At 44.8% G+C, this 24,678-nt stretch overlaps 1 protein-coding gene across 1 annotated transcript; it reads left to right on the top strand.

Moving 5' to 3' along the window:
* Positions 1-6,724: 6,724 nt before the first annotated feature.
* LOC136479682 (uncharacterized) lies at positions 6,725-8,500 on the top strand. Its single transcript, XM_066477459.1, has one exon. It carries the CDS (start codon positions 6,725-6,727, stop codon positions 8,498-8,500), a length of 1,776 nt encoding a protein of 591 aa, XP_066333556.1.
* The last annotated feature ends 16,178 nt before the right edge of the window (positions 8,501-24,678 follow it).

Genomic DNA, 24,678 nt, shown 5'->3' with positions numbered 1-24,678 from the left:
GTCAGATGAAGAAATGATCAAAATAAAAGTTGTAGATCTTGATGAGTTATACAACTTTGGTATTCATCACTTTTTCAGCTGAAATCATTTAATGGTTGAAAATCTTGTTCGAACTTGTCATTTTTTTAAATTTGAAAATTTGAAGTGCTCAAACTTTGTCAAATGAAAAGAATGACCAAATCAACACACTAACTTGATAGGGTGAGATTTTAGAAAATTTTAGGAAAAAAATCATCACATTTGGAGTTAGTACGAGGGAGAAAGACTAGTTATAAATTTTACCCAGAGATTAAAAAGAAAAATCACAACTGTTCATGATGATCAACGATGAACAAGTGTGATTTCTCTTTTTAATCTATGGCTGAAACTTATAACTAGTTTTTCTCCCTCGTACTAACTCCAAATGTGATGGTTTTTTTCCCTAAATTTTCTAAAATCATGCTCTATCATTTTAGTCTAGTCATCTATCTTTGTCACTAATTTTGAACAATTCAAATTTTAAATTTCAGAAAATGACAGCTTCAAACCTGATTTTCAAACACTAAATGATTTCAGTTGTAAAGGTGATGAATATAAAGTTGTATAACTCATCAAGATCTCCTACTTTTATTTTGGTCATTTCTTCATTTAAGTGATAGAGTGGATGTTCAAATAGAGTCATCTGAATGTTGCAACGGGTAGTCTCACACACATGCATAAAATATAGTCGTCACACACATACAAAATACGTAGTCTTACACATGTACATAAATATATAGTCTCACACGCATGCATAAATGAAGTCTTATAAACACACACTTACACAAACACTCCACTGTTCAACAACTAGCTAGCCCGCCTGTAACAACTTTCCCCTTGACACCTTTTTATTCCCATGGCATTATGTCTTTGGGGAGGTTCTTTTCTACAACACTGATCTTCTTAGGGAAAGTCTGAAAATAGCGGCATCTCATCGTAGTTATTGTAAGCTTCAACATCATCACGCCATCAACTCCAATAATGTGTTGTCTCCCAGAGGCAACCACAGTGCTTGGTCCTTCTTCTTCGGGAGGAGGTTACTTTGTGGGTCAGACATATAGAAAACTTGTGCGACACTGAAGCGAGCACCCCAAGGGTCATCTTGGTAGCCTAGATTCTTGAGATCCAGGACTCTCAATCCAATCTCGTTCAGTTGGTATTGTGCGATCCAGCGGCATCGAAATAGGGCCAACCGTTATATACCTCCATAGTAAAGTTCTCATAGCTCTTCAATGATGCCAAAGTATTGGATCTTTCGCCCTAATCCATCGAGAGCCTCTATGTCAAACGCCGTTGTTTTGGTTCACATTTTACTATCCTTTGCGTGGGTATAGTACGTATACCCATTGATGTCATAAGCATTCTCAGATGTCACTTGTCTCGATGGCCCCCTCCGCCAACCTACTGATGGTAATAGAGTCTATGGTTTCTCCAGGCGGTATGTTTTGGCCCTTCAACCATGTAGTTAGTCATTGCTTGTGTTGTTTTATGATCCAATCATCCGAATGGCATTTCTCTCCGCCATAATGATAGCCCAAGTGTTCATCAATGTACAGTTGCATCAGTTGTGTACTCAGCAAGACACTGTAATGCACCCGACTTCACCTCTTTGTAATCATGGTCGATGAAACACTTTTCTAACCACTGGTGCCCTTCCTAGCCAGCCTACCCTTGTGACGAGAATTGGGTTTACCAATTCCTTTCTGTACTTTAGGTACTCTTGACAGCACTCGACGACTTCTTCAGTACTGTAACCCTCTATCATGGAGCCCTCTGGGTATGCTCGATTATGCACGTATCGACTTAGAACCGACATGAACCGCTCGTAGGACCACATTTCATGCAAGTAGCAAGGGCCCAGCGCCTGTATTTGATGAACCATGTGAATCATGAGATGTGGCATTATATCAAAAAAAAGCAGGAGGTAAACACATCTTCAGTTGGTTTTGTGTCTCCACCACAAATTCATGTAGGTCACTCAGCTCTTGCTTGCCAATCGTCTTCTGTGAGATCTTCAAAAAGAAGTAGCACATGCGGGTGATGGCCATTTTTAAGAACTCTGGCTTTATAGCCCTGATTGCAATAGGTAGAAACACTGTCAGCATCACATGGCAATCGTGAGCCTTGCAGTGTGTTATTGACAAGTCCTTCATCGACACTAGCTTCTTCACATTTGCTGAAAACCCAGTCGGGACTTTGATCCCCCTCAGGAAAGTGCATATAGCTCTCTTCTCGTCTGGTGTTAGGTTGAAGCACGCCGCTGGAAGAGTGTATTTTCCATTAGCCTCAGGTACCGGGTGAAGCTGTGGCATCACGTTTAGCTGCACCATGTCTTTCCGTGCTTTCAGACCATCCTTTGACTTGCCTGTGTCCATCAAGGTAGCAATGAGACTCTTAAAGACATTCTTCTGCATGTGCATAGCATCAATGGCATGGGGGACCTCCAAGTATGGCCAATAAAGCAGATACTGAAAGAAGATCGATTGTTTCTTGAAAGGTATGCCTTCGACAGGAGGTGTGCTTCTATCTCTATTCGTCCCATCCGGATTCTTCTTTCCATAGACGACGCGTATGTTTTTCACCATTCTGTACACGTGTTCTCCGTTATGATGTCTCTCCGGAGGGGGTTCAATCTCCGGGGCGTTGTCATAAAATCTAAAGAATAATTTGTTGCGGTACTTGTGACTTGTCTTTAAGAAGCGTCAGTTCCTTAGGTAAACTATCTTCTTAGATGCATCCAGGTACACCCATGTAGTACCATCCAAGCAAACCAAACATCCCGTCTTCCCTTTGATCTGTCCAGACAAAGCAAACAGCATGGGGTAATCATTGGTAGTAACAAATATTATTACTCTACATATGAAGTCCTCCTTTCGGAACACATCATACATCTGCTTTCCATGCCTCCATAGCCTCTCTATTTCTTGCATCAAAGGCTCGAGGAACACGTCTATATCAATGCATGGTTGTTTAGGGCCAGAAATAAGAATAGTGAGGAGAAGGTACTTTCTCTTCTGACACAACTATGTTGGGATGTTGTACATGGTCAAGAGCACTAGCCAAGTGCTGTGGTCGCTCATCCTCTCATTGAAGGGATTCATTCCATCGGTGCTCAAGCCAAACCGTACATTCCTTGGGTCATCGCTAAATTCTTTGTGCTTCTCATCAAACCTTTGCCACTGACTACAATCAGCCGGGTATGCAATCTTATCATCATCCACCTTGCGCTCATCATCCCACCATGTCATGAGTGCGGCTTCTTTAGGGTTTAGGAAGATATGTCTCAAGCAGTCGGTCACTGGCAGGTACCACATTACCAAGGTAGGAATTCTTCTCTGCTTTGCATCGTTGCCTAATGGAGTGTCCTCTGGGGGCTGAGATTCTTGTACCACCTTTTTTGTACCCTTCTTATTCCTCTTTTTCCCCATGGAGGGTTCGTCCCCACCGTAAAGGTCATTGTTCTTATATCGGCTGGCCCCACACCGGGGACATTTATCCAGTGACTTGAACGTTTCGCCACGAAAAAGTATACAGTGGTTGGGGCATGCATGGATTTTTTCAACCCCCATTGTCAATGGACTTATGACCTTCTTCGCTTGGTATGTGTTGGCGGGAACTGAGTTTGGTTGTGGCAGCACCCATGACAGGAGATGCAATAGATCATTGAAACTACAGTCTGACCAGCCGTACTTAGCCTTCAGGATGAGCAGCTCAAGCACAAAATGTAGCAATGTCCAATGTGTCGGACATCCTTTTTCAACACCATACACAGTCTCCTTCGATGCTTTTGTTACCCTTTCCAAATTTTCTAGATCTTTCGGGCTATTTAGTAAAATCTCTGGTCCAAGGGCTCGAATCATGTCCTCCAAATCATCTTCATCCCCGACACATGCTCCACCATCATTATTGGCACCACCTTCGTCATTACCATCCCAACCACCAGTATCACCACCTTGTTCATTGCTAAACTCGAAATCCATTCGTGCATCAAGCTCTGCTGAATATTGGGACAGTGATTCTATGGTTTCGTCGTCGTATTCCTCCTCATCCTCGTGGTTAACAATAACCATTTCACTATGATGAATCCACACTGTGTAGTCCTCAAAAAATCCTCGCATTATCAAATGTGATCTGATGATAGTCATATCTGTCCATGCCATACGGTTCTTGCAATCTTTACAGGGGCAAATAATTGTATCCTTATTCTCTTTCAATGTCATTGCATGCTTCTTTGCGGCTTCAATAAATTTATCCACCTCTTCACGGAAACATGCCTTGAACCTTAACAAACCATATATCCAAGAGTTCCTGTACTCCATCTTTTACAACAACAACAAAACAAATATTAAAGGACTACTTATTCAGATATATATAAAAATGAATCAAATTAATAATTACTTGAGAATAATTGTATATACTTCAGATATATATGAATATAAATCTAATATAATTACATGAAGCATACAAACACACGATGATAGAGGAAAAATAATTAATGGCCTATTTATTCATAAATAATTAAAATACATATTTATTAATTACAATAAACAATTTCAAAGACAACAATTAGCAACAATTATACTTTACCTAATATCTTTCATACAAACCTTAGTCCAATTTCATCAAACATAAATTTACAAAAACGAAATTAATAAAAAAACCAAACCCTAGATCTAGATCTACATGCACATGAAACATCCATAAAACTAACTAATTGCTCACTAAAATCAAGAAACATGGACCAAATAAGGGTATGATCTTGTTCCCATCCCTAATTTACCCTAGTATATTTAAAACTTGGGTCTAATTTGCTTCATAAGTAGCTCATGCACCATAGAAGAGAGATAAAAACAAAACTCTAATTACTCACTAACCAACCATTAAAACTTCAAAAAAAAGTGTGGAATACTATTTTCTTACCTTCTACAACCTCTCCATCAAAGGATTTGAGACCAAAACCTTCCCCCTTAGTAGAACAATTTTTGGGAGGTGTCCAATGTCTCCCCACCTTTGTTTCACGGGTTGGAGTGAGTGATCCGAGGAGAAAGAATGTGCTGCAGCTGTTTTATACGTGGGTCATTTATAGGGGCGGCTGGTGATTGAGCCGTCCCTACAAATAGCAGGTAATAATACGCGGCCATTTGTAGGGGCGGCTGGTGATTGAGCCGCCCCTACAAATAGCAGGTAATAATACGTGGCCATTTGTAGGGGCGGCTCAATCACCAGCCATCCCTACAAATAGAATCGCCGGGGGCGGCTGGTGAGTGAACCGCCCCTACAAATCAGACCCATTTGTAGGTGCGGCTCGTATCACCAGCCGCCCCTGTTGTTCCATTTGTAGGGGCGGCTGGTGTCTGAGCACCCAAGCACGACGCTGTAGGGGCGACGGCTCCATCACCAGCCGCCCCTACAAAAAATTCGATCCATTGCTAAAAATCATTTTTTTATGTAGTGAGTTGAACCAACCAAACACTATCTAAGTGTTTGGTGCGTTTTTTGTCGCAAGAAAGCATGATTAACAATGTATACAGCGGTTTTTGCATAGAGTTGTCCCCGTACGTCCTTGAATGCACTGAACCACCAAACAGAGAAAAGAAAAAGGAAGAATGCGCCACTGGAAGGAATGATTAAAGCATGTATATTGAGAAAAGTAAAAGAAGGGATTGCAGTGTACCCAATGTTTCAAAAGAAGGGTCCATATATATACATGAATAAAGAGAAAGGTAAATAAAAGAACCTTATATATCGTTATGGGTACTGAGCTCTATTTGCACATGCTTGTTTTTTTTCTACGTTATACGTTTGGTTGCTGCACAGTTTGTTACATGAGCCATACTTATTATAGACACTGAAAAATTGTTTGCCATAAACATATGCAGCATGACACACTTTGGAAGAAAAAAAAGTTCAACACGTACAGTGAGGAGGCTTTAAACCAAACAAGCCTATATCCTAGGTAATTAGGAGCTAAGGTGCCAATTGAAGGAAAACTTACTCTAGCTCAGACTTCAGAGGCAAGGTCTTCCCCAACACCAACATTATCGGAGATTCACCCATCCGATGTCCCATCGAGATCATGACGTTGGTAACTCTCTAACACATGATATATCGTTCGTGTTTTCATTATGGCGTCATCATTCATATCATCATATATGCATGTTGATCGTGAAGTGGTAAAATGGTGCCTGTCTGAAAACGCTGCAAACTAATCATATATATATTAGCTAGCGCGCTCTAGTGATTCGCTTGTAGAATTACACTAACAGTGCCTGCTTCACCATGCAAAGCAGGCCCGTGCTCAGAAGCTTCTGTCCAGGAGTTTGTCAAAGGGGTTAGTGCACAGCTGTGGCGCTCCAATGCACTCATGGTTGTCAATGCTGTCCTTGTGATAATCATGGTGGAAGTCGGTGCAGCCGGCCGGAGTTATCGTCACGCAGCCGTGGCTCGCTTCCTGTTCCTGGGAGCCTCCTCGCTGCACCTTCCCATCGTCTCCTACGTTGCCTCTTCCATTGGCAAGGAATCCTGCGGCACGTCAGGCCTGGACATGTTCTGCCATGGCAGGTCATACGTAGCCTTGCTCCTGATTTTGGACAGTTCTTGTCCAGATTATTGGGACCAATACCACTACAATCGTCGCCGCTGATGACTACCACGGTGGCCAGCAGCAGAAGCTCGGCCCCTCAATCGAGTTGCTTGCTCGCACGGGATGGACATCATACCTTGTTACGTCATTGTTCTGTGCCTTCTCAGCTTAGCAAAGGTAATGCTCAAGTTGTATGCATTTTGGAAAGCAAGCAAGTCTTATGCTCTTGGGGGCAACCCTCAGCTTATTGCCGGATACATGGAGAAATTGCAGCAGGGTGATCATAGTGATAGGAGGCCTCAAGGATCAGCGCGCTATGCTTACGCTCCGTCGATCCCCCCACTTATAGTGATGGGGGAGGACAAGCAGAAGATCGAGGAAACACCTCATGGGTATAGCATAGAGCAAGGAAACAGTAGCTTGGTCACCATTGACATGGTATGGAGAATGGCGTCCAGTGGCCATTATGTCCTCTTGGCCTCCCATCCATGGCTCAAGGATCTATGCCTTTCATTTGCATTGTTCAAGTTTCTTACACGCCGGTTCGCTAAGACTCATCTTGCAGAGTGTGGCTCAGCCAAGGCATTCAGTTTTGTCTTGGATGTCCTGCTTAACAATGGCAGTGCTGACAGGGTATTCAGTGTGATTGCAGATGGGGTCTCCTTTGTGCATGATTCCTACTATTCATCCATGCCGACTTCATACTTTGGGAGGCTGCTGCCGATTCTCAATATGGCCCTGTCCCTCTCAATAATCACCTGGTGCTTGGCTGGGGGCGCTTCGATACTACACAGGTACAGTCATTCCCGGCATCAAATATACTGCAGTCCAGAACCTGACGCAGAGTCATGCACGTTTCCACACGGGCACTGGAGTCACGGACATGTCCGACTAGAGTTTGGCAACATATTTTTTTTTAACACCGTACCCACATTAACCCTTTTTGGTGCCGTCGTCATTGCAGAGGCATGGGAGATTGTGTCCTACCTGTGCTCCAACTGGGTGAAGATGACCATGCTTTGCAACTATATGACCCATGAGTCATGGCAGCAATCCCCTTGTGTGCAGACACTGCTGGGTTTTCTTATGACATTGAGAAGAATCAAGTACTGCAGAAGGAGCTGGAGTGACCGCATGGGCCAGAGGTCGCTACTACTAGGAGCACATGAACAACAGCCAATGCCGCCCTTCTTTTGCTTGTCTTACCCAAAGATGCAGTATGCCAAGGTGACACCACAGGTGACGGCCGCCATCGCCGACACGCTCAGGAGTAGCAATGGTACCCTGAGCAAAGGAAGAACGGCGGTGCTTCACAAGAGCAGGATTGGCAGCCACCTCCTATGGGCATGTGAAGGACGAGGCACATCCGACGTGATCCTCACCTGGCACGTCGCGACCGGCATCTTGGAGTTGGAGCCCAGGCATGGTGGAGCTGCAGCCTCCTCAACCAGCAGCGGTCGCTCAGCCGTCGACAAAAGGGCCGTTGCGACGCATCTGTCCCGGTACTGCGCCTACTTAGTGGCAGATGTACCAGAACTGCTGCCGGATGACAGGGCATGGTCAAGGAAACTGTACAAGACCCTGAGCAGGGACATCACGCGTGCTCTCGCAGGGGAGCCAGCAGAGCACGACGACACCGTCGCTGCACGTCTGGCCGCGAGGTCTGAGCACGAGGTGGTCAAGGGAGGGGTCAGGTTGGGTAGGCAGCTGATGGAGCTCATCCCAGACGAGGAGGCAAGGTGGGCTCTTTTGGAGAGCTTCTGGTGCGAGATCCTGCTGTATGCTGCTCCCTCTGATAACCTCAAGGCGCACAAGAAGGCGATCGCCCATGTTACCGAGCTGCTGACACTCGTCTGGGCATTGCTCACCCACGCTGGGATCGTTACCAGACCAAATTAATGACACCGGCAAAGCTGTTTATTAGATGCCTGCATTAGTGCGTGTTTTATTTTTCTTGTGGATCAGGTGTGAGCTGTGAGCATAGCGGCACAAATTGTTTGCATTGTTTTCCTTTATATCGTGTGGCAGCATTGGATTGTTTTCCCCTTCTTCACTTGAGATAATGCATGGAAGCAAGCAGCCTGAGGGGCGGCCAGCTCGCCACCACCAAGGCACTGCTAATCCTTCTTTCGATACGTCGTGGTTGGATTGTCTCAGCCCTGACTCCCAGTCGCCGCGCGCTGGCTATCTCGCAGCCTCGTATACTTGGCCAAACGGGCCAGGCCTGCGCAGGATTTTTCAAGCCAAGAAAACTTTTGCTGTCCAAATTTTTTAAGCGTGCCCAAGATAACCACGGAGTCTGGTGTTTTTCCTAGGGAAGCTAGGACCTGGCCACTTCGGTAGCAACGACCAAATCACCGTCCCCAGTTTCTCCCTAGGAAAACAAGCCGAGTCGTAGGGAAAGGTATGGTTCCCTAGAGTTTTGAAACATCATCCAAGGGAAAAAAAACTATCGCTAGGATATTGAAATTTTTCCTAGGGAAACCAAAAAACCATAGGGAAACAGGTTGATTCTAGTAGCGCCGCTAGGTCGGCATGAGCCTAGACAAAAAAAGCATGGCCAGGCCTGGTGCGGCATGACAGGCCTCGTGCCCATGCCTGGCATGGTCCGGCCTCGTGCTAGTCCCTGGGCCGCCACACCGGCCCATAGTGTTGGCCCGGGCATGACGGGATTTTGGGCTGGCACGATGCAACCCAATCTTTTCTAGCTATTGGACGATTTAGGGATTTTCTAGCCATTGGATAAGAGGATATAAGCACCCAAACCCTAACTCCCAATTTCCAGATAACTCGTGTTGTCTCTTCCTTGCGGTCGTCTCCACCCAATCTCCCATCCTCCCCATGGCCGGCTCCTCCTCCCGTCCCGGTGGTCCCGCTCCCAGCTCCACCAGTACTCCACACGGAGGCTACTCCTCTCGTCCAATGGTGTCGCAACAACCTCGGCCTAGGGGAGCTAGGGAGCTACACGGCAACCTCGGCAAGGCAGCACGGCGACCTTGCGCGCAGACTAGCCGCTCGACATGCAGCGCGGCGACCTCGATGCAGAAGTGTTGCTCGACATGCGGCACGCCAGCCTCGGTGCAGGAAGTGACGCCGTGACACCGCCAGGGTTGGCACACAGGCACTATTGCTGCACGGCATGACATGATTCAAGGGCCATAGTGTCATGCCTGGACTACGGCCTGGGCACGACGACACAACATGGCACGGCAGTGCCGCTGTGCCTGATACCGTCCGTTTAGTGTATACAGCCTTGTGTGGACCATCTAAGTGCTGATGAGAAACACCAATTTGGTCTTGGCACAGCTTCACCAACAGCTTAATGTGCTGTTGTGAGCTATTTTTTATTAAACGGATCTTTTGAAAATAGCTTCACCAATGTAGCTCCTTAAATGGTGCTCTCACCTGGGGATAAGGTGGGATGAAGCTAAAAATAGTAGTTTTTCCTAGCTTCACCGACCACCAGTGGGCCCCAACGTGTCCCTATGTTAGATTTGCCCCATCAGACTCATGCACGGGCTTGGCCACTAGAGCGCGGCTACCAGGGCACGTACAGGCTCAGTCGCCGGGGCGCAACTGCTACGGCCACCAAGGCATGTGGGCTAGGACGCCAGGGCACCAGCGGGCGCGGTGCCAATGCACGACCGAGCTTCACCAAGCCCACTTAGATTTGGCTAGGTGGGGCACTTTGTGAGCTTCACATGCCGTCTGATGGGAGTTTGGGAAAGAAGAGAGGATAAGGAAGAAGAAGGACATTATAGCCATTTTATTCTTCTGGTCTACCATATGAAACTATTTTGCCAAACGGGACTTCAAAACAGCTTTAGCTTCATCGAAAAAGGTGCTCGTCATGCTAAAACTAGAAAAAAAAACTTTTACTAGTGAAGTTGAGCTGTGCCAAACAGGGCCGAAGAGAATGTAGCAAACTGGCACATACTTCGCCAACCTAGCTAGGTACGAGGACAAACACCTACGGTTGGAGTAGTGTGAAGCTGATTCAATAATCTACCTGCGCCCCGCGACCCACAAGACCTACATTGGTAATAGCACACAACCAACTAAGACCTAACTCAAGTGCTCTGCAAGAAAAAAAAACTAGCTTAATGGGTGAGGGACCTCTCATTATATGTTGTGCTTCATAGCATCAAGTTTCGATGTGGGACTAAATCTAACAATCTCCCGCGTTACATGTTTAGCCAAAACTCATCCATGAAACACAACGTATGTGACCACCAAAAGATGGTTATCAACTTTGACCCACATGTATTTTTTCGGTCGAACGAACAACCCGCCGCCGCCTACCTCCATGGGACCGCGCCAGCCACCTCTCTCCAAGGTTTGCTGCTCACCATCCGCAGGGTGTTCTTTGTCGATCATATGCGAGGGCTCACATGCTCTGGCCTGCAAATGCATGTGAATATATCGGCAAGCTACAGGGGACCGCCGTCGCCACCCGTCTGTTCAGGCTACTCTAGCCGGTATGTAGATGCCCTTCTACGCTTACTTTAATCAAAAGGTCGGCAACTCTCTACACCACCTCCTTTCCCTGACATCTCTTGGGGCGTCGGCCTCGTCCTCGGCTGCGGAGTCAGCTGGGATGGAGCCTACTGCTAGAATCTGATACCCCTAGTTATGCACAACAACACTCAAACCTTTGAAAAGCTGTCACAAGTATGACATGAGCTTGCATTGTATCAAGAACGACGTAGTCGAATGGCATAGAAAACGCTAGATGACGACATTGAAGCACTCATGGCAAGCCATTAGGATTTGGTAATTGCAAGATTAAGGACCTCATTAGTGCATATGGCGTAGCAAGTGTGCATCCACTGTAGGGTCAAGATGGCGGACTAGAGGGGGTGAATAGGCCTTGCTAAAATTAAACATGTTGGCTAACCGAAACAAATGTGGAATTAAAACTATCGGTCTCGCCAAGACTACACCCCACTATCTAAGTTCTTAAGCACCTTATAAAGGATCTTAAATGGGCAATAAAGGTGTCGAACTAGCTAGAGCTCACATAATCAATTCTAGGAGCAAGGTCACACAAACCTATGCCACTAGTACTTAAGGCAACGGGGGAGCTCCTACACATGCTAGTAAGCAAAAGCATAAAGCCACCTAAGCTCACTAGCAATGCTCAATAACAAGGCTACACAAGCCAAATTATAGAGCGCAAATTACTTAGCTATACAAACTAAGCAATGTGACTAAGAAGGTTACTCAAACCAAATTAGTCACGCAAGGGAGCTACTTCTGTGCTACACAAGCAATAAGATAACTAGCAAGCTACACAAGCTAACTAATTGCAAGAGCAACTACACAAGCACAATGTATATGAAAGTAAATACAAGCTTGTGTAATAGGGATGCAAACCAACAGGAAGACAAAGGATGACATGGTGATTTTTATCCCGAGGTTCACTTGGTTGCCACTAAGCTAGTCCCCATTGTGTCGACCGCTCACTTGGTGGTTCAGTGGCTAATTGGCATCACCCGCCAAGCCCACATGTTGGGCACCGCAAGAACCTACGCCAAAAGTGAGGGTAGCTCAATGACACGCTCTACTAGTGTTGCTCTTCATGGCTCCAGTGGGGTGAGCACAATACCCCTCACAATCACTTCTCCAGAGCACCGCACAATCTTCCTTGCATGCTTCGACAAAGACCATCACCAAGCCATCTAGGACGTGGCAATCTCCAAGAGTAACAAGCACCACCAGCTTGCAACACGAATACATAGTGCCACTTGATGCAACCTCACGATGCAATCACACTAGAATTGTACTCACACTCAATCGGATGATCACTATCAAGCGTATGTGCGGTAGAGGGCTCCCAAGCACACCTACACAAGCCACCAAGGCTTAAGGGTGCTCAGCAAAACCAAATAAGGACCTTTCATCCACCTTCCTCATTAGACTTGTTTAGGTCAAGTGAGAGTTTGTGCTTGTTACTCTTGGTGATCGGCATCACCTAGATGGCTTGGTAGCGATTGCGAGCTTAGTGATCTCTAGGTGGTGATTGCGAGAGGTCCATCTCATGGTGTAAATGGTCGTGGTAATTCACCACGCTGGAGTGGAAAAAAATGAACTCGTAGAGAGCACTTGATCCTTGCGCGGATCAAGGGGGAGTTATACCCTTGCGCGGGTGCTCCAACGATGACTAGTGGGGAGTGCCAATTCTCTGATACCTCAAGAAAATATCATCATGTTCCTAACCCTCTGTTTACATTTGTGCAATTACATATTCATGTTTTTACATTACTAGAAGTGCCATGCTAGAATAGGGTTGGAACCTAGGGTGCAAAACTTTGTGCGTAGGATAGAAACACAATCTAGGCACAAGGGGGTGAAATGTCCTAAGTGATAGGTTTTAATTTTGCGAAAACTTTAGATTAAGCCCAATTCAACCTCCCCCTCTAATTAAGGCAACTTGATCTTTCATGTGGTAGTGGCTTGTGTTTTAGTAACTAGTGCAGTGTGGTTGTAGTTGTTTTAGTAACTAGTTGTTAGTTGTTTTCGTTATAGTAGCTCTCCAGTGTAACTAGTGTTCTTAGTAGATCTTTGTGTGGTGCTGTGCTCCAGAGTAGAAATCAAAACTACTAGTAGACTTATGTTGGGGCTTGCATTGGGTGAAGATAGAGCTAGTGCAAAGTAGAAGTTTGTAGGCCTTATTATTGTACTGATCACCTTTGCACTAGTGTTGTGAAGTTTATAGGAAATTTTTATAGGCTATTCATCCCTCCCCCCTCTAGCCATCTAGATCCTTTCATAGTCGCTCTAATAAGGTTCTAGGGGGATAAGTTGTGCATTTGTGGACTATCCAGGTGAAAGGGTCTATTAATAGCTTGAGGGACGTGAATAGCCTAATTAAATTTTTGACAAAACACAAACACTAGGAAAACTTGTCAAAATAAAAGGAGCCCTTAGTAAGCACTAGTTCTAACTATGTCCTACAAGCCTAGGGTGAGCACAACTACACAATTCTAGTATTGAGTAAAGGAACTAATTATGTCACTAGAATTGGTAAACTAGCTCGGTTAACATCTTAGTATGACAAGCCTACTATCAATACTCTATGAATTGAATTAACATAATGTAAATTAAAGATCATGAGAGTGATCAATTAAATACCACAAGAGGATGACACAAAGATATATCCCTATGGTTCGGTGACTCGCGGTAACCTACGTCCATGTTGAGGCCAGCTTGAGGACCATCTCTCCTCTACTAAGCTCAACAACCCCTCAATGTTCGATCCAACGTGTGAAAGGACCAGTTGATGGCTAAATTGGGGGGAACCTATTAAAAATTCCTTCAAGGCACAACACAACTAGGCACAAGTATTAGCAACAAAGGAGGACCCTAACAACTACTACTTGCATCTAGTCTAGCAAGCCAAACAAATACTCCTACACAAGTCTAGTTATCAAGCGAAAAACAACTAGATACTACACTAGAGCTACACAACTACACTAGCAACTACACAAGCACTATGATCCATGAAGTAAAGAGTTGGTGTAGAAGTGATCGAGAACCACACAAGAGGTAGACAAATGATGTCCCTGAGGTTCGATGACTTCATGATCACCTACGTCCCCGTTGAGGCGTGTCCAAGGATCATCGTTCATCCTCTAGCTCCAATACCCCTCAAGGTAGGCTCCGATGTGAGCACTAGGATCTGAGATGACCGATCACAAGGTACTCCACAAGCCTCGTATCCACTAGAGTTGCTCTTTGCCTTGCCAACGGGATGAGCACAAGAGCCCCTCACAAATTCTCCTCTAGGACACCTGCAATCTTCAAGGGAGTGCTTCACGGAGTTCTACTACCTTCAAGTCGTCTAGGTAGCTGCAATCACCAAGAGTAAGAAGAATTTCGTAGCTAAGACGATCACTAGTGCCACTAGATGCTCTCTCAAAGCAAATGCACTAGGTCTCCTCCAGCCTCAATCAAAATCAATCTCTCAACTAAGCAAATGTGAGTGGAGGCTTAACTTGTATCAGTAAGGGACACCAAGAGTAGTGCCAAGCCTAGCCACACCTTTATAACCACACACACAAAAAAACTAGCTATTGCAAACAACCTGCTGCTTTTTCGTACACATCGGAGAGCTCCAATGACCACCTAAGTGCTCACACCGAAGCTTTCCAACAGCTACTTCAAACTAGCCAATCCACTATTGATCACTCCAGTGTGCTCTCATTAATTCTTTTTGGCTAAAAGACAAAAAAGTCCCTCAAACAGTTTTGTAATTAAGCCCTCTAAAAATAAGTATTTGCTAAATCTCTCAAACTCCTGGATATGTGTGTGTCCCATGTTGCACATCATGCCTCCCTCGCCGTTTTTGGTTTCAGATCATGCCTCCCTCGCTGTTTTTGCTAGTCGGGGCAGCGACCCCGGGTAGCCATCCGGGTTCGTCGGCAAAGTGTAAAAGAACTTTTTATTTGTATCAAAGAGAAACGTTATATATTTTTAAGATATATAAATATCTCTATACATTGGGAATCGTTCGAGCTTCTAAAAGTTTCTGCCTCCGCTACTAGCCAACGGCAGCGAGTTTGTTTTTTTAGCAACCAAATATTGCAAACTATCAGAAAAGGGCAGAAAAAAAAAGCTCCATACTCAATTTACGCACTTGGTATAGTCCATGATTTGGTAAATATTTTGTAAGGAGCTCTTGGAGATAGAAATTGTACAATTATAAAAGAGGTAAGATAACACAAATATCACTTTTATTATCTGAGTTTACTGAATCACCTCGCTAGTAACAGCAACTGCAGATTGCAAGCAGGGATTATTAGTTAAGTAACAACAATGTTTTAAACTCAATTTATCAACAATGGAGATGCATTCTCCGAAGACTTTCTCAGAGTAGCAATATTACAAATTTGTATCCGTGCATAAGAAACTGGGATCAGTAATCTCTGAACCCAAATTAAGCTGCATACACTGAAAACGGCAATTCAGACCAATGCGTCCGTAAGTCCTAAATACATACATGCTGTCGTAGGCTAGAGCTGTAGCTGAAATGTATTGACTGTAAACTATATGACCAGCATATCGCAGTGACAGACGCTGAAGGTAGACCAAATTTACAGGAGCTTATTAGGAGACCGATGGTTGAAATTTTTAAAAATGGGATATCTCTATTAGTAAGAAAAATTTCATAAGAATACAAGGCATAATTTAACTAGTAAGCACGCTTCAATTTATTCAGGTATTGGTAATATATCCAGGATTGGATTCTCATACTGAATGGTGCACTAGGTATGAACATATGGACTGAGATTCAGTGACTTGCCTCTATAAAGTCACAAGGTACTAACTTGTTGCTGATCTAAGCCTTCTCTCCACTGCAAGTGGATCAGTCAATCTGTTCAACTGATTGCTCCAATTACAGAAAATTCTGCACAACTATATATATGTTCGCACAATGCACATAATTTCCAAGTTCCAACCAATTAACTTCGTATAGCTACCAAACTTCATTGAAATCTACCCCTGGAAAAGATGCTTCACATTACACTCATGACTCATCTTAGGACGAATCACCCCCAAAACACAGAAAATTGACCAAGGTGGCCTATTTATCTATTTACAAGAGGATGCCATGCTGCGCACATCTGTCGGCATGAAGGCCAGTACAATCAGCAAGATGAGCAGGCAGACCGGCAGCCACAGCAGCAGCGACGGCGGCGGCGGCAGCGGAGGCAGCACCAGTGGCAGTATGAGCAGCGAGACGGTGAGGCAGGCGAGCACCAGGAACGCGCCGATGCTGAAGTAGGTGGACGCGATGACCTTCTTGTCATGGAAATCCGCCTCCTGCTGCCGTTGCTGCAGGTGCCGCTTCACGGCATTCCTCCTCTGTATTTGCCCCCCTCCTTCCATCGCGCTAGATCGGCTTGCCATGTGTTGTGTCTCTTTGGTGTACGTGAAGATCAGTCACGGCGAGTGGTTGCAGAAGTAAGCAAGAAGTGAAAGGCGGTGGGAGGACTCCTGTGTTTTCTGAATGTTGCAATCAGATCTGAGCTCCGGTGGTCGAATCGCCTGTCACCTGCTTTAGAAGAACTGCCCCTGAAGACAGAATACCTGTCAAGAAATGGAACACGAGTGTAAGACGCTGAGTAAATCATGTGTTTTACCAACCAAATGGTCTTTTGAGCTGTCATTATCAACATGATATTTACTTTAGCAAGGACGCCGTCGTAATCGCCTAGAATTTCTATAGCGGCGAACAAAGTTCAAACCTTTTCCCCCAGAAAATTTCAGGTGAACAATAGCTACTTTGAAGAATCCGAAGAACCCAATCAAAAGAAGGATGAAGAATCGCCCAAACGTATCGAAATCGCACAGTTGGAGAAGGTACCTTTAATCCTGAACCTCGCATTGTTCTCTGGTCTGCACTGTTGAACCACCTGAACAAGCACGTTCTCCCCTTCTCTTGCTCCCGTGGGAAGGCAAGAATACGTCTTTAACCCCTCCAGATCAAGAAAGAGATCTCAAGAGCAGCAGCAGCAGCAGCAGCTGAGAAGAACTCCACGAGAGCTCGGATTCAGGAACCAGCAACGCCGCAAGCTGGTATCTCCCGTGACGACGCCGACTCGACTCCTGCTGTAGCTCCTGCTCCCGGGGGGGATGGATGGGGATGGAAACGGGTGGAGAGATTGAGCATGATGACGGACAGGGAGGACGACGGGTGGTCAATTTTATGAGTGGGGGATTCCATTCGGAGCGCGGATTCAAATCTCGGAGGTCGGGGGACGGACGGAGGGAGGAGAGGGGCGGATACATTGCATCCAAGAAGGCAAAGGACCAACTTGGGTAGGCAAGTGGTGGGGTGGAGTGCCGGGTGCCGGTGGGCCCCACGCCCTTTCGCCCTTTGGCAATTGGCAGCGACGGACCTGACCGGTTGAGTTTTTTTTTTTTTTTTTTTTTTTATTGCCTGACCGGTTGAGTTGAGTTTGAGCAGCCTCTGTCTAATTGCAATTAGCGTCTCCTCCTTCAATTACCACACGTCTTGTCTTGAGTCTTGACTAATGTGGCTTATACTATTAGAGTAAATAAATATCTACTCAATTTGCTGGTCTCATGGTCTATGGCAAGATTATCGTGTATACACTCTATGTCAAAAAGAATGGACATTTCACTTTCTAGTGAGTTAACCAATTTTTTGGCCAAATTTATAAAAAAATATTTTTTTCATAGTAAACCTATTTGAAAACATAAATTTTGATATCATTTTTTATAAATTTAGTCAAAATTAAAATAGATCGACATTTATGTTCAAAAATGATTGATTTTCTTTTTTTTTAAAGAAATGTACAATCTTATACATGTGAGTAAATAGTAGTTTGATATACACATGTTTGTTCTTAGCATTGGTGACAGAGTAGCAGAGTACGAGAAGAGTTTGATTACGCAGGCTGTTTCATTGGGATTCTTCTTATTCTAATCTCAAGAGTGTTTCATTGGGATTCTTCTTATTCTAATCTCAAGAGTGGTGTCACACGCAATCCACCCGGTAAAGATGTGAATATATCCACACGCAATCTACGTGTCGAATATATGTTCTTTTTTACCATTCTTTCAAGGGCATAATATATCTTCCTTTTGCAAAGATGTGAATATTTGTGCTTATCGGACGGATGTAGCAGAAATCGACGACCATCTACTCATTGAGCTAAACCTAAGTGCATACTGGCGTTTTCTCCTTGACACATTTTGGCCTTATTACTGAGTAGTATATATTGTGAATTTGGGATCTTTGAAAACTGTTTTACTCATAACGAACATTGGCGCTGAAACCGTTCGATCTGGACTTGTCCAGTGAACAGTAATAAACACCTTCAGGTGTTCTTTTAAGGCTGCCTTTTAAGGATGAAAACGGTCGGAAACGGTCGAAAAACTCCTAAATTGTTTTCTATTTTTACATTTGAAATACGAAAACGAAAGCGAAAACGGTAAAACCGGACACGAAAACGAACGTGAACTTACGAATTATCGAGAATTTCGAAAACGAACCAATTCGAGCGGATTTATATCGAACACGGTCGATATACGAAAACTCAATATGGAATACCGACCCGTAGACCAAGTGCATGACTAAGTGCATACATGATCAAGTTCAAGTGCATATAATAATTAACAAGTGCATATTATAGAAACATGAACTCGAACTGAGTCAGAATAATTTTATTAATTTTTTTAGAATAGATGTAGTATTTTATTTTAAAGATTTATTCAGATTTTTCTTTTGAGGAACAAAGATTTAATCGGCTGATGCAAAAACTATCAAATGATTGACTTTGCAGGTGGGGGTTAAACCGATGAGCTTGATGGGCTATGGCCCAGGTGGGCTTTCGTGTAGATGTTATTGGTTTCCTGACATTTAGCACCATCTGAGATGAGGCTGGACGCCGTCTATAAAAGAGGGCAGCTGACCACCAGTAGAAAGAACGCAGCTGCGTGGTGAACAACTTGTAATTGGGCTGTATGACCTGTGCAGTTGGCCAAATTCGGTTTAAACCGAATTTTCAATTCGGAATATTTCAAATTAAAAGTAGAAAAGTAGAAAACGGTCGAAAAATGTCTAAACCGTTTTCTACTTTTACAATTGAAATACGAAACATCTGAAATGCGAAAGCGAAAACGGTAAAGTCGGACAAGAAAATGCGGATTCGATCGGATTAAATATAGAAAACGATGCGGTTCGGTTCGGGATATTTCCGTTCCGTTTTCATCCTTAGCTGCCTTAACATATATCATATTTTGTTATGAAAAAACATGTATTATATTTCCTGAATTTTAAAAAACATCTAAACATACTAATCGACGTGTCCATTAATTTTTAACGTTATATATTTATTAAGCAAACATGATGATATATTATTTACGATGGGCCCCACGGCACGGCCTGCATTTTAGTGGTAGGCCCGGTGGCGGCCCGATGACCACCCTGGCGCCCTGGCCTGCTAAGAACCCAAACCTCCTTCCTGTGCCTAACCTTAACTTGGTTTCCCAATTCCCCCCTCGCGCCGCCCCTCTCTCTCCCCATCTCCCGACGCTTTCAAGGCTCGCAGTCGCACACACTCCTCTCTCTCTCGAGTGCCGATCAACAGCCTTTCACTCCCCTCCTGCTCTCTTTCCCGAACAACTCACCTCCACGGCCCCAGCACCGTCGAGCGCCTCCCCGACGCCCCAGCGCCGCCGCGCGGCTACCTCCACGCCGCCCCTCCTCCACACAACCACGACGGCATGGGCCCTACACGGCGGGCAGCCTCGAGCAGCAGCGGTGGCCGCCCTCGAGCGGCGGCGGCGTTGAGGGCGGTTGCCGGCCGGCCTAGCACCTCCTCCACGCCCACGCGCAGCCGCACCGCCGTCCGCAGGCGTCGGCCACCTCCGCCTCCTTCCGACTCCCGGCCTCCCTTCCTCCTTTCTCTTAGAGGGCCTCGGGCCGGCCCAGCCTGCCAAAATGGATGTGCTCATCGGGCCGGCCCGTCACGGAAAGTGGCCCGACGGGCCGTGCCTTGGCCGTTAGCCAGGCACGAAGGTTCAGTGCGGCACGGCCCGGCGGCACGCCGGGCCCTACCGTGCCATGCCTTGTCGGCTCGTGCCTAGCACGGGCCCCTGCCGGGCCGGGCCGGGCCGGGCCAGCCCGATGGACATCTATGTCCACACCACACCAGTCTATTGCCATCACTAGTTCACTTATCTTGCAGTTCTTATACAACTTCAATGTTCACTAGTATACTTAACTGATAATAATTAGTGGAGCTAATATAACCGGTCATTTTAATTCCAGCTTCACCCCTGTGACAGGTTTCGATGGGCACGTCACGTACTAATTAAAAAATCTTAGCAACTGACGTTCGCAAGATTTACTTGGGCAAACAAATGTGTACAGCATCAGAACACGTAAGCCAAAATTCGTTCAGGTCCTACATATGTCACTAAAATTGTTTTAAAAAAAATTGTACTGACTAAATTTGATAACTGCCTTTTGGTCATAATTCTTGGTCTCTTCGAGAGTGTGGAAGTAACATTGTTCTTCCAAGCACTTTCTGGAAAGTCAGAAAGGCGCAGTTTTTTTTTTTTTTTCTTTTTGCTAGCTGCTCAAGGGTTCGTCTCCCCTGGCCACCTTCTTAGCGCATCTAGAGATCTCCTTTTTCAGGTGAGGTCGCTCGCTTCGCTTGCTTCCAGGAATTGAAGAGTCCCGTACTTGGCAATTCAATCAAACGCTTTAAAGCGAGGAGGTTCCTTCAAACACAAGCAAATTACATATACTCGTTAGGTAGTTCATTTCATATCATAACTTAGGCCCTGTTTAGTTCCACTTCATTTTGCCAAATTTTTCAAGATTTCCCGTCACATCGAATCTTTAGACGCATGCATGAAGCATTAAATATAAATAAAAAATAAAACTAATTATACAGTTTAGACGAAATCCACGAGACGAATCTTTTAAGCCTAATTAGACTATGATTGGACACTAATTGCCAAATAACAACGAAAACGCTACAGTGCTTCATTTTGCAAAATGAAGTGAACTAAACTGGCCCTTAGAATTGACCTGATTGTTAACAAAAAAGAAAGTGACAATTCCTTTGAAGTTTCAGTAAATCTATAAAAATATTTTTACATCTACAATAACAAATGAACTCACTACGATGTCATATTTTTTTATGGAATTAATGAAACTTTTGATGTTGAAGACTCGGTGCAATTTTTTTATATACCTTGTCAAAAAGTTAAAGAATTCTAACTTTGGACAAAACTAAAATAATCTTTATATTTCATAAAAGATGGAGTAGCCTATATAATAGAAAAGTAGTATCTCCGTTGTGGATTTATGGGATAGGATGACACTTCCATTGTTTACCGTAAAGTAGCCATCGAATTCTTTCTTTCTGGGATTGATTCTGGCCATCAAATTCCAAAACTAGAATTTTTTTTGTCATAAAACTATCAAAATCAAAAACTTTGGTCATAAAGCTAGTTTTAAAGGTAGTTTTGCCTATATATTTTTAAATAATAATAGTAATAGTAGTAGTAGTAATAAAGTAAGTGCATCTAGTAAATGAGTTTTGATAGGCTCAATGACAACAATTAAAGGTCTAACAAGTTTAGAATTGATACCATTGAATTTGGGAAAATCTAACTGAGGCATAGCAGTATTGAATTGGAATTGGCTCTCATTGGGGACGGTATGGCTGAAATCGAATCCAGTAGGAAGAGTAGAGAAATTTGTAGTCGCGCCTTTGACCGAAGGTAGTTCGAGGGTGGTGACAACCCCCCAAACCATCACCCCGGTAGTGGTTGTAGTAGTCATGGCCAATAGGCCCAGACGCCGCCTTCGAAGAGGACGCACCTAGGTGGGCGAGCACCGGCATCTTGAGTGGCGCAGATCGATCCTCGGGAGAGGCATTAGAGGTTGGAACGGAAGAAGATCGGAAGAAGACTTGAGGCCGCTAGCTGTTGACAAAGAGAATTGAAGCAGTGGTTCTGATCCGCGACTTTGGTGTCGACTTGGGGCCGCAATCGCTCGAATTCGTCCTTGACCACCTTGAGATCCTCCATGGAGGCGTGTGTAAGAAGAATGGACCCTAGACCCATTTACTTTGGATTTTAGTGTTTGTTGATCAACATAATCAAATTAGACTAATGTGTTTGCTAGTGTTTATTTTATAGTTCAATAGGATGCAACGCGGACTTGGATAAACTTTGGAACATGAAGAAAATGATCAACACTCAAAAGAAGACATTGGAGGAGTGTTGACAGCCTAGAATTGAAGCAAGGAGTTCAAGACGCGAAGATGTTGAAGCCCAAACAAAGGCACGCGAAGAACCGAAAGCAAACGGTGGCTGAGTAGGCACCGCCCTAGGGGTGGCGGTGCCACCAGAGAAGGGCTGCTGTAGCTGGAGAAGAGGGGGGCCCCGGACAACACCGTGTGCACCGCCCTAGTCACCGCCATGGGGTGGCGGTGCCACCATCCTAAAGTTCTAGAGAGCAGCGAAGGGGTACTTGGGCACTGCCCTGGTCACCACCCTCCGGGTGGTGGTTTACCGCTCTATGAACAGTACCCCCAACGATCGGTCTGTCAGTGACAACGGCTAGTCCACATGGCGGTCACCGCTCTGTCCGATGCCTAGCACCGCCCTGTCCGGTGACCACGTAGAAAAGAGGATCTCGGCCACAACGGCTAGTTTCGACTTGGGGGCTATAAATACATGCCCCAACCAGACATTTGAAGTGTGAGAGCTGAGGGAAGATAGGAAGGTGTTGCTACACCTCATTTGTGCTCTCCACATGCATAGAGCTTAAAGATCACATGGTGATTAGCGTAGGTGCTTTGCAATTGCAAAGTGCTTAGGTTAGTTAGACCACGCTCAAATGCACTTGCTCTAGGCTTAGGTCTAGCTGCTAGTGAGGTTTACATACCTCTCATCAAAAGGTGCATGCACGCACCATGCATATACTCGGTGGGGATTGTAATCTTGCGAGATTACACTAACCGCGTTTGTGGTGTGTCCGCCACCATGTATCGAAGGGAACAAGGCCCGTGGTGTTTCGGCTGGAAGCTTGATAGTGAAGACGGCGGGGAGCCGTCCGGGAGAGGCTGGTCGGAAGGTACGCCGGAAACCCACTTGCACGTGGGGAAGGCCCGGGGCTATCCACAGAGTTACCCGACCGGGAGCTTGGCCCTTGCGAGGGTCTCCAATGAGGACTAGGGGGGAGCTTGAACGCTTCTCGATACATCTTTAAAAATACCAAAGTCATCAATGAGAGTTTGCATCTCTACCTCATCTTTATCTTCCACATTTACTTTGCTACTTTGGTTGTGTGCTTTACTTCCCTAGCTTAGTTGATAGGCTAGTTGATAGGATTGGAACCTAGGTTGCATAACTCTTTTGTGGTAGAGATAGCAACACACCTAGTAAAACCGTAGTTGCACATTTAGATAGATTACTTTCTTGCATAGGTTTCGACTAGGTGGAAATAGAGGCCTTAGTTAGAAGTAGAATTTTAAGTTGTCTAATTCACCCTCCCTCTTAGGTGTCACGGTCCCTTACAAGTGGTATCAAAGCCAGTTGGCTCAATTTGGACCTTTGGCTTCACCATCGTTGAGCCGATACTATTTGGAGTGGTTGGGATCATAACCGTCATTGAGCCGATACTATTTCGATCCACTGTCACCCTTATTGAATCATAACCTCTCTGAGTGAGTGGTCACCCAACAATAAAATCCATACCAACTTCTTTCCACTTCCATTCTAGTATCTTCATTTGTTGCAATAATCCTACAGGTCTTTGATGTTCTTCTTTAACTCTCTGATATGTATCACATATAGCAACAAATTCAGCCACATCCCTCTTAAGTCCATACCACCAATGCCTCTCTTTCAGATCCAAGTACATCTTGGTACTCCCGGGATGAATAGAGTAAGCAGACTCATGTGTCTCACAAAGAATTGCATCTCGTATAGCCTTATTCTTAGGCACACATAGTCTTTTCCCAAACCATAGAGTTCCATTATCATCCATACGGAAACCTGGTGCCTTACCAATCACTATGTTATCCACTATTTCCTTTAACCTCTTATCCTGTATCTGACCCTTGTGTATCTCTAGCTCCAATGTAGGCTCTATCACCAACTCTACTGCATTAGTGACGAAACCCAAGTTTAATTGCTTAAGTTCAGCACACAACTCACTTGGCATAGATGCCACTTGCACCTTATTGGCGTAACTCTTCCTGCTAAGAGCATCGGCAACAACATTCACCTTTCTAGGATGATAGTGTACTTCTAGATCATAATCCTTAATTAACTCCAACCATCGACGCTGTCTCAAGTTTAGATCTATCTGAGTGAAAATGTACTTTAAACTCTTGTGATCAGTATAGATATCACTCTTATGTCCGATAAGATAATGCCTCCATATTTTCAAAGCACAAACCACTGCTGCTAATTACAAATCATGAGTAGGATAGTTTAGCTCATGCTTTCTCAACTGTTGGGATGCATAGGCCACTACTCTTCCTTCTTGCATAAGAACACATCCGAGACCTTGATGA

This window comes from Miscanthus floridulus, chromosome 9, assembly GCF_019320115.1.
Source record: "Miscanthus floridulus cultivar M001 chromosome 9, ASM1932011v1, whole genome shotgun sequence".
NCBI lineage: Eukaryota > Viridiplantae > Streptophyta > Magnoliopsida > Poales > Poaceae > Miscanthus > Miscanthus floridulus.
The sequence above is the reverse complement of the archived record's forward strand: the minus strand, read 5'-3'. Positions and strand labels throughout refer to the sequence as shown.

Coding starts and splice junctions, on each gene's coding strand:
- LOC136479682 (XM_066477459.1), top strand. CDS start 6,725: ATGGACATCATACCTTGTTACGTCATTGTTCTGTGCCTTCTCAGCTTA.